Source organism: Balaenoptera borealis, assembly GCF_965194805.1.
Source record: "Balaenoptera borealis genome assembly, chromosome: 17".
NCBI lineage: Eukaryota > Metazoa > Chordata > Mammalia > Artiodactyla > Balaenopteridae > Balaenoptera > Balaenoptera borealis.
In genome coordinates, this window is record NC_138876.1 from 54,782,289 (window position 1) to 54,792,267 (window position 9,979).

Here is a 9,979-nt window from a genome sequence, read left to right on the forward strand (position 1 = left end):
AGGACATAAAGGCTATAGTCTGAGTTGATTCCATGCCCCTAAGTTAGCAACCATGGTACTGGTATGCACCTCAGAATCCTAAACCAACTTTGAGGCCTCTGGAAACTAGTCCACACTGTCAAATGTATGGCTACACATTCCTCTTCTGTCTGCAATCTCCTCGGAAGGCCCCCAGTAATTGCTTCAGTTGCTCTACAAGGAATGTAGCTTCCAATCCAACTCAGAATTTGAGTCACTTCAGTTATAAAAACAAACTTACAATGTTCTCCCTCCTTAAAAAACACAACACTCAACTGTTTACATTCATGTCTTTATTAGTTTTGATGATCAGTACAACTGCTTTTACTTCAAGTGCAGGCATTCACTCTTGCATGTTCTAGGAATCATTAATCCCACGCTCAAATTAGAAAGATATCAGAGGCAGTTTTTATTTTAATAAGCATGCAAAGATAAAAGTAGTAAAATGAAAAATAAATGGCCCTCCTTCAGGTAAAGAAAAATATTAGGATAAAGTCAACATCTTTATGAAGAAAGCATTCAAATAATGGGTCAATTTTTAAAAAAAATTCCTAGTCAGTGTATTTTACTTTCATTGATAATCAAAACCAGGCAATCTTTACAGTAGTTTAAATGTGAATAAGTGATGGACCTCTTACTGGTTTTATTTAAAGGTTAAAACACATCACCATCTCAATTCTCGGTATCCACAGTCATTTTAATTTCTGGCTTATGCTGAATTGCTATACGATCTTCAGACACCTCTACCCCCACGTATATAATTACTCATTATTTCTTTAAGATGGATAACTCATAACATGAAAAGAGTAAACTGAAGTTCTGTGAAATTTAAGATGACACAAAAACAGTGCCCAACAGCCATTTTTCTCTACCTTTCCTCTTCCAACTCTGTTTCTTCTTCTTTGAAACCTTACTAGAAATGCTGTTTTTACAGGAAAGGTGATTATTAAAAAGGTCAAATGCTTTCATATTAGATCTTGTCAATAGTTAATTCCAGTTTCTTGGTGATCACATCTCTCATCTTCACTGCTTGGTATGGAAAAGTGAAATATACTTGGAGTAAGAAGCACCAAAAGGAGGCAAGGAACCAAGCTCTGCACTGTTGGTTTCCTTTCCTGAAGAGGGCAAGCTCCAGCAGCCTCACTTGAAGGAGGCCTTCACTATCCTGCCTTTGACAGGCTGTGGAGGGCGCCAGTTCCTCACCAGGTGCACCGGGGGCTCATTTTCCGCGCTGGAGTAGAGGCCCCGCAGCTTGGCCATCTGCAAGGGGCGAGGGAAGGCTGTCAGCATGACATTTGGACCAAGTGGACACATTAAGCGTGTGACAAAGAGTTAGAAATCACCAGCTTTCTAAACAAGCAAACTACAAAACCTGTCTCCAATGTCCAGTCCAGAGTTATTTGGTTCTGAGTAACAAAAACCTTTTTTTTTTTTTTTTTAATTTGTAAAAACACTTTTCCTCCTTTTATACAGGATCACCATACCCTCTGGTCAAAACCTTTTCCTCCTGAATTCTGAAACAATTATTTTAATTTGACAGATCAGTATGAAATCTATCCCTTCTGTAGGAGTGGAAGACAGTGCAAATAATAAGCTCAATTGGCCCCTCATTGCATAAGTTAATGAAGTCAATTTACATGAACACTTACAAGGGAGGCCTGAGGAGAGAGGTCGAAGGTATTGAAAGCAGACAGACTGGAGGTGCAGTCTCAGATCCTGCCCTTGGCTGTGTGATCATGAGCAAACTGCTTAACCTATCTGAGCCTCAGCCTACTTAGCTGTAAAACTGGGGAACCAGTTCACACCTCACAAGGATGTTCAATCCCTTCCACCAGCATCTTATCCCCAGGCCTGTATTTACCATTCCATCTCCTAAACAGGGCTCAGTATTTGGGAGTTCTCCAAATTAGCAAAGTCTAACTCATATGGATCTGTACCCTTCAGTGTTTCTAGAGCACAAACTTGGGCATTGTTCAGCGTCACTGCCACCTTTAAATGTTCTTGCATTTAGCCTGGTATCCTTTGGAAGTTGAGCTTTAGAAAGTTAAACAGGCTGATCGTAATTAACCGGGGCAAACTATGAAATCTCCAGTCGCAGAGCTGTTCGGTAAGCATCTATTGCTTTATATTTTCAGTTTAGCGTCTGTATCTCACAGAGTCCGCCGGCGACGGTAAGTCAGCGTGCTCTCAAGGCCGGCCCGCGGCCGCTGCTCACCTGTTCGGGGCTCACGGTGACCGGCTCCTTCAGCAGGAGCCACACGATGCACTCCTCGCAGGGCGGCGTGGTGAAGGAGCCGTGGTAGGTCCAGTAGTCTCGGCAGGCGGGGAACAGGCAGGACGGGTCGAAGTTCGTGAAGGGCGCCTCCTTGCCCTGGGAGAAAGCGGGACACAGCGCGGTGAGCGGGCGCATGCGCATCGCCTGCCCCAGCGTCTCACCGTTTGGGGAGAATGGATTTCAAATGCAACAGAGAAAACGGAGCTTGTGAACAAGGACGTGCCTTTCAGATATAAAGGGCAGATGGGGGAGGCCGGTTTGCATGGTATGACTTTGCCACAGTCAATTGTATTCCTTATTCACTCTAGGTAGCACTATAAATCTATCATTTCTCAAGAAAAAGGACAAACTCATTATAAACTGTAACAGAAATATTTCATACAAGTTAATGCTGTGGTTCTTGATGATACAAAACAGAGTTGCATTTTTATTGAGTATCATACTCAGAATACTTACTTTCTCTGGTGGTAAAACTAAAAGCGTTTGATTAGAACAGAAAGAATTAAAGTGAGTCTGCTAAGTAGAAGAATCTACTGTTAAGATTTAAAATATACAGGTGCCACCCAGGAGAGAAAGGGAAACACTAGGACCCAAACATTTAGTACCTCTGCATGTGTGTAAGTGTGTGTGTGCGTGTGTGTGTGTGTGTGTGTTGGGCAGGGGAACACCACTCAACTTTCCTCTCAAACACTTCATTAAAAATGCAGTTATCTGACAGGTTGACTATGAGGATTAAATAAACTTATGTATGTGAAACTGCTCTAAAACCTATAAACCATAAAAATATACATACAAATATAATAGCATTTGCTTTTATATGTATGCTTAGCATATTCATCAAACTTACTAACAGATTTTAGGTGAAAGAAATACACTTGAAAATGTAAAAAGAAAAAATTGACATACGCTGCTTTTATGTTCTGGGAGGGAAAATGATTTTTTTTACCTTTGTCTTAATTTTGTCCAGCGCATCAAGGAGCAGCTGGAACTCGCCTTTCTCATGTCCTATCTGTAAAAAAAAAAAGAAAAAGTAAACCAACAACTATATTTTTCTCTTCTCCATAATTTAGGATTGTCTTAAAAACTAATTTTAATCCATCCATCTACAACTAGTGTTTATAAATCTGTCAGAATATCTTGTACTAAGCAAAAACATAAGTTTATTTCCACCCCCCCCAAGATTTTAGAGTATATATTTTCTGAACTAAACTTGGACTCCAGGCCTCTGAAGTACAAAACCACAAATTACATGTTGATTTACATCTATGTCCTTGACCTTCTCTGTGAAGTCAGTCTACTTTTCTTTTTAATAGAATTAGAGCTAGGATGGACTCAGTGTATCTGAAACTAAACTCGTTGTCTTTCTGCTCAGACCCACTCCACTTCCTGTAGTACTGTGTTCAAGCACTGAATATGACCCAATGAATTCAGAACATAAAACAAATTAGGTCATTCAAAAAGAAAGAAGCTAGATTTTCACCTCTGGCTTAAAATCTTGGTTATGTTACCACTAAATTCATGTGTTAATGACACCAAGTCCTCTCTACACCAAGGCTGGCTCAACAACACACACATTCCATGTGCTATCTTAGCCTGGGATCATGTGAGTGGTGGCCACTAAGCCGAGTGGATGTCCAGCCAGGGACTCGGCATCACAGACGTTCCCAACATTGGCTTTTCTGGTTTCCACTGCAATTGACATGGAGTAGCAGGAACAGGTAATGAACAAGGCTGCCCTTGCCCTCACTGCCAGTGAAATAAGCTCCTTCAAAGGCTCCATCTCCACCGCCCCTACACACACACACCACACACATACACACACATACATCCTGCATCTGAAGAAAATTTAGAAGTGCTAGGGGTACTGAAGTATGGCAAAAGTTACTCTTTTAAGGGAGAGCAAAAAATTTTGAGCTGATCTTAACAGAAATATCTTGAATAGTTGAATGAATACTGAAATTCATTCCTCTCTCCCCTTTAAATAAAAGGAGGGAGTAAAACTTAAGCATTGATAAGGAACTAAACTTTGAAAAAAATACATGGTCAATTTTTACCTTACCTTCAGAAAAATGCCAATCACAGCTACTCCATCAGGTTGCTTCAGAGCACTTGCAAAACTGTTATACTTTGAATTCCAGTGAACCAAATGAAGCTGAAACCATAGAACAGAGGTTATGAGGTAAATTCCTAAAATAAGGAAATAAGTATAAAATTATTCACAATAAACCCAATAATTATACAGTCTAAGGTTGCTGAACACTCTCACAGAAGTTGACAGAATTCTAAAAATTAACATGCAATATTTTGGTAAGACTTTTAATGGTTCAAATTAAAAGTTATGATAGGTAGAATTGGTGAAAACTGAACTTTCATTAAACCAATTCAAAATATTATTTTAGCTTTGTATAACATTAGTCCTTTTTCTGACCAAATCAAACAGTGAAACACAGAGTTATAAACAGGAATCTGCTAGCATTCTAAAGTCACAATTAACTGGGAAGTAGGAGAGGAAAAATAAGGGGACAAATTCTTAGGTGTCTTCATGCCTCTCTCCTTTCAGCAACAAATGGTCTAGAACCGGGTGGTCACCTTACCTTAATAATGTTAAGGTGCTAACATAGACACTAGTTAAATTAGTCAACTTTTTCACATTGCATTATATAGAATGGCAAGAGAATACAATAGTTCATGGCAATTTAGAAGTATTTTATTCAAGACCAAAAGTGTGAGATAATCCCACATGTAAAGACCGAACTGCAAGCCTTGCCCACATTTGTAAGGAATATACTAAACTTTCCCCATTTGTGGGGGAAGATGTCTGGAAGGCATTCTCAATTAATTTATCCTGTCACCGGCTGTCTAGATGGGCTGTAGAGAAATGATCACAGGGAAGTACTTCGGGTCTCCTATAGTTTAGTTTAACTGTTTAGTCAAATTTAGTTAGGCTGCCTAATGATGCTGCCTAAGAGAGTGTCCACAAGTGGCTCCAAGGTTTCTGTCTCAGCTCCTACGGTTGACCAGAGTCTGCCTCTGGAAGAGTTTGGCAGTACAAATGGAATTATCCTCACCTCCAGGGCATTTGTCACCCCTTATAGGCTTGGCTTTATACAGAGAACATGCAGGAGGCTTGTCTTATTTCCTTGTAATTTGATGCCTTGATCTGAGCTACAAATCATGGGTTTCCGTTAATGGGTTAACTGGAACAGAGAGTAGTATTTGTTCATATTAAATTGTGTGTATCTATATCTAGCTATCTCTGTATAAGTACATATGTACATATAAAATCACACACACATACACACACATATGCACACCCTTCATTAAGAGACTAGAGCATGAGCATTAGCCAGAATTACTAAGTGCTATTTTTAAAGCACCACAGTCTTGTAAAAGAGGCAGCTTAGAGCACTGGGCAGGATGATGAACTATGAAGCCAATCAGCATAAGGTAGAGCACAGGTCTAGCACTCATGCGCTGTGTGACGTTGTTATGTAACCTTTCTGTGCCTCAGTTTCCTTGTCTGTAGCCCATCTCATAGTGTGCTGAGAGGATCAAATGAGTTAGTACTTGTAGGCACTTAATAAGTATTAGCTACCATTATCTTTTCAGTTCCAGTCAGGTCCCTGGCTTTTTAAAAAATATTATTATTAAGCTGCTATCCAATTTCTAAATACAACCTTGAAATTCTTCATGCGTGACACTAACTCACCTACACTCTCTTAACTGTCTAACCTAGAATGTTTGGCAGCTTCAGTTTATGCTAAACTATTGCAGCTCTTTTCATAACTACAGGCTTGAAGCAAACGCATTGGATGCTATTCTGTCATTATCGTTCAGTTTTCAGTTTTCACTGGGTGAGATCCAGAGTGGGTAATGGCAATTCCTCCTACCTCCGCTGCATACTTGACTCCATCCACGCTGTGCTCAGAGCCGTGATCATCCGAGGAGCCCCAGTGAAGATGAAACTGGCGAAGCCGGTAGGGTGCAGTGAGAGGACCACCTCTCAGCACTGTGATTCAGAGAAGCTAGGTCAGCAGTGAACTCACACTTCTTTTACAGAGCCCTGCTTTAAACAGCCCTTATAGCCTAAGCTTGATGGGCTGGGCTGATGGTGCCATTCCCAAGCACACTGGTCTCTTTCTCACAAAGTCAAGTCTTGGGTTATATCAAAATAAATGCTTTCTCTTCTCTGTCTTTCTGATTTTGTTTGCTTGTTTTATTATTTTTTAAATGTCAATTTAATATGTATGAAAATAAAATTAAAACAGGAGATGGGCAATGAAAACAACCAAAGCACAGGTCTGTTGTGTGGTGCACTGGGGAGAACAGGATATTTGAGAGCCAGGCAGACTTAGGTTTCAATCCCGGCCCCACCCCCTGCTAGTTGTGTGATCTCAGGCAAATTGCTAAACTTCTCTGAACCCATTTCTGCATCTCTCTGAAGGTGATAATAATACTGACCTTTCAGAGCTACTGTGAGGATTAAATGAGATTAAGGGCTTTAAACTGCTCATCACAGTGCCCAGCAGAGTCATCACTGAACAAATGTGAATTCCTTCTCCATGTCTCGCCTCACTACACTTTTCTTCAGTACTACAGGCAAGAGCTCTCATCCATGTCTAATTCAGACTGTGTTTACTCAAATGAGATGAAATGGAAAATTCAGAAGTTTCCCAGGGAATCAATCAATGTGGACCCCTAAACGAGATGATTCTCCTTAGCATGAATGTGAGTTTGTTGTCCAAATACCTCAACCTGGCACTTAACTTGGTTTCATTTCATTCAGCCTGGGGAGTGATTTAGAAGTTCAAATATTTTCTAAAGGATATTGGAAACTATACAGAAACCCTAAAATCAAAATTTAGCAACATAAGCTAGATCAAAATAGAATTCAGAGGGTAGCTATTCTAGAAAAGATTGACCAACTGTTGGTGCTGAAATGGCACACTGAAAGCCATAGTATAGGTCTAAAACAATAGAATGAGGCTTGTGTAAGCTTGGTCATGTAGGAACGACTGGTTTGATTAATTGCATTTTTTTCTACCCAACCACTAGGAACAGTTATTATTTGGTCATATGAGTCCAATTTATTAGGATGAATTATATGAAATTGTCAATAGTCAATCATTTTTGCTTACAAAAAGTCATTTTCATGTGATCCAACCTAACAGATACTGTTTAATTTTGTTACTAATCCTTCAGAATGGAACTTGATTTAAATGGATAAGAGAAAAAAAGTAGCAGATACCAATGAGATTATTGTTTAAGAAAATATATTTTTATGATATTCCTTACCTGGAACCTGCTAGTAGGTAGAAATTATAACTATTACTCTTTAATTACAACATCATTGAGAATATTCATTCCTATACATCAGTAAGGATAATTTTAAATTTTTTACAAATGTGGTTATAGGAAAATGTATTACTGTATATCAAGCACCAAAATGCTAAAGGTAGATTCTTACTTCATTCACAGTGAAATAAAGCATTTCTAATTAGCCTTCTTTTATTTCATTGATTTGCTTAATAGTGTAGGTGAAATAAAGAGATTTTTTTAAACATGAGATTTTTCATTTTCACACAAATACAAATCACAACTCAAGAAGAAATTGTCAGATTCTTCAAAAACACTCACCAAAATGATTAGTCAGATGAACCCCACTGAAGCATTGAAGGCAAGTCTTCTTGATTCATACAGTGGGTCTACTCTCTCCCCTGGATTGGCCCCTACCCACACAGCAGAGGAAGAGAGTACCTACTTGGTTTCTTTGCTATGTTCCTTGCTCTGTAGAATGGAATCTGTGCCACTTTTGGGACTGGGAGCCTTGCTCTCCAGGCCTTGGTTAGGAAGCAAAAAACCCCTCAGGTGTAGACCATCAGAGCCTGAAGAACACTCATTTGGACTCATTACCATCACCTTCCTATTAAGCTTCATTTCAGGAATGCATTGCCAACTTTTAGCTTGGGCATGGGGCCATTTTGTAGCAGCCTGGGTGACCAGCATTAGAGAGTGAGACATTCCTCTTCTATGTATAAATGTAAGTCTTCAAGACTAGAGCAAAGTCAAATGTCATCTCCTTTTTCAGAGAAGAAGTGCCCCCTGCTTCCCACCAATTCTGTTGCTGTGTCATAAATCACATTTTGCCAATATGGATGTTGAAAATGTTCACGTGTCTCTACCTAAGTGTGATACTTACTTGACCTGTCATAAGTATCATCAAACACAACCCTGCAGGTCTTCCCATTGTTCAGGATGGTCTTGGCAGAGCCGGGGTCATAAGATGCTGACCATGGCTTCAGGGAAGGGTCGTGCTTGATGTCTTTGGTGTGCAATTCAATGGGCGACTGGTTGTCTCCCTTGGCAATCGGGTAAAGTTCATGCCAGTGGTCAGGACCTGGGAAATCAAATTGAGAGGATTTATTTATTTAGTGGCACAATCCAAGCCCTCTTTCTAAGTGACTAAACCAGCAAAATACACAGAGGCTAGCCAGTGATTATAAAAAGGTCTTGAATATCAGATTGGGCAATACAAGGCTTAGTGTTTAAGACCTGTTCATAGTTTTGTTAATAGTGTACCTGGAGACTATACTTAACTCCGTGTATTTCCTCAAATTTTCCATGTATTTGCTCAAATATAGCCTCATAGCCTTATTTTTGAAGTGGACTTCATCACATGTTTTACCAATGCCATCTTCTCTCATAGAGCTGGAATAAAATAACACTGACCCTAAATAGATTTCAGAGCATATCCATATTCCTTTTCCCATGGGTAAGCAGGAGCTGCAGGCAGAGCAGCTTAGACCAATACCAGGCTCAGAGAGGTTAAGTGCTTGCCCAGTATCATGGAGAAGGGGACAGTGAGAACTGGCCCTCGGTGGTCTGACTTCTCCGTCAGAGGCACTGCGATCCGGGCTAGTTACCGAACCTCTCTGCGCTTCAGTTTCCTCCAATGGGAGTAATAACAGCTCCACACCACGGAGAACTAAATCAGATAAAAAGTAAAAGGGTCAGCAGTGTTTGGCACTCGGGAAGTGCCCGGTAAATGTTAGTTTCCATCCGCGCCACCGCACTTGCTGGAGTTGCGCACTTTCTGAGCAGCACCATCCCGGACTGACCGGCAGCCGCTGCCCACACTCACCGTTGTGGTCGGCGTAGCCCCACTCCTTGGCCATGGTCGTTTTCTTGGGCACTGGACGGCTGCTGCCTTCTCTCCTCCGCCGTGCACAGTCCCCGTGAGCCCTCACCTTTTATATAGGTCCCCCCACACTTGCACGGCCTTATTAGGTCAGCGAGGGTGGGGTGGGGGGCTAAACAGGATTGGGGTGGTATTTGGGAGGCGGAGTGGGGAAGCCAATGAATTCCAATAGTTGGACAGCTGTCGGGGTGGGGGGAGATGGGCGGAGGGCATCCTTCCCCTCACCTCTCCCTCCGCCTCCCCCTCCCCTCCCCTCTCCTCCCCTCTCCTCCCCTCTCCCTGGGAGCGCTTCTCCTGGCCCTTCTATTCCTCCCTCCCGGCTCCTAAAGCTGCACGGCTCTCTAACCCCGGGCGCCGATGTGCAGAAATGCCGGCGACTTTCGCCTCCTCCTCCTCCCTCCCTCCCTCCTCCAAGCTTTTTTTTTTTTTTTTTTTTTTGGTAAGGGGGGATGGGGCGTGGTAGTTGTGCTTAGCATCCAACTGAAATC

At 41.3% G+C, this 9,979-nt stretch overlaps 1 protein-coding gene across 1 annotated transcript; it reads right to left on the reverse strand.

The window, feature by feature from the left end:
* Positions 1–296: 296 nt before the first annotated feature.
* CA3 (carbonic anhydrase 3) lies at positions 297–9,760 on the reverse strand. The gene is made up of 7 exons (XM_082363624.1): positions 9,435–9,760; positions 8,493–8,690; positions 6,184–6,302; positions 4,353–4,445; positions 3,240–3,302; positions 2,234–2,389; positions 297–1,278 (listed from the first exon to the last, which is right to left on the reverse strand). The coding sequence occupies exons 1-7, from the start codon at positions 9,466–9,468 to the stop codon at positions 1,159–1,161; spliced, it is 783 nt and encodes a 260-aa protein (XP_082219750.1). The 5' UTR covers positions 9,469–9,760; the 3' UTR covers positions 297–1,158.
* Between the last annotated feature and the right edge of the window lie 219 nt (positions 9,761–9,979).

Coding starts and splice junctions, on each gene's coding strand:
- CA3 (XM_082363624.1), bottom strand. CDS start 9,468: ATGGCCAAGGAGTGGGGCTACGCCGACCACAACG. Junction 3,303..4,352: donor TGATTGGCATTTTTCTGAAG/GTAAGGTAAAAA, acceptor TTTTTTTTACAG/ATAGGACATGAGAAAGGCGA. Junction 1,279..2,233: donor TCACCGTGAGCCCCGAACAG/GTGAGCAGCGGC, acceptor CGCCCCTTGCAG/ATGGCCAAGCTGCGGGGCCT.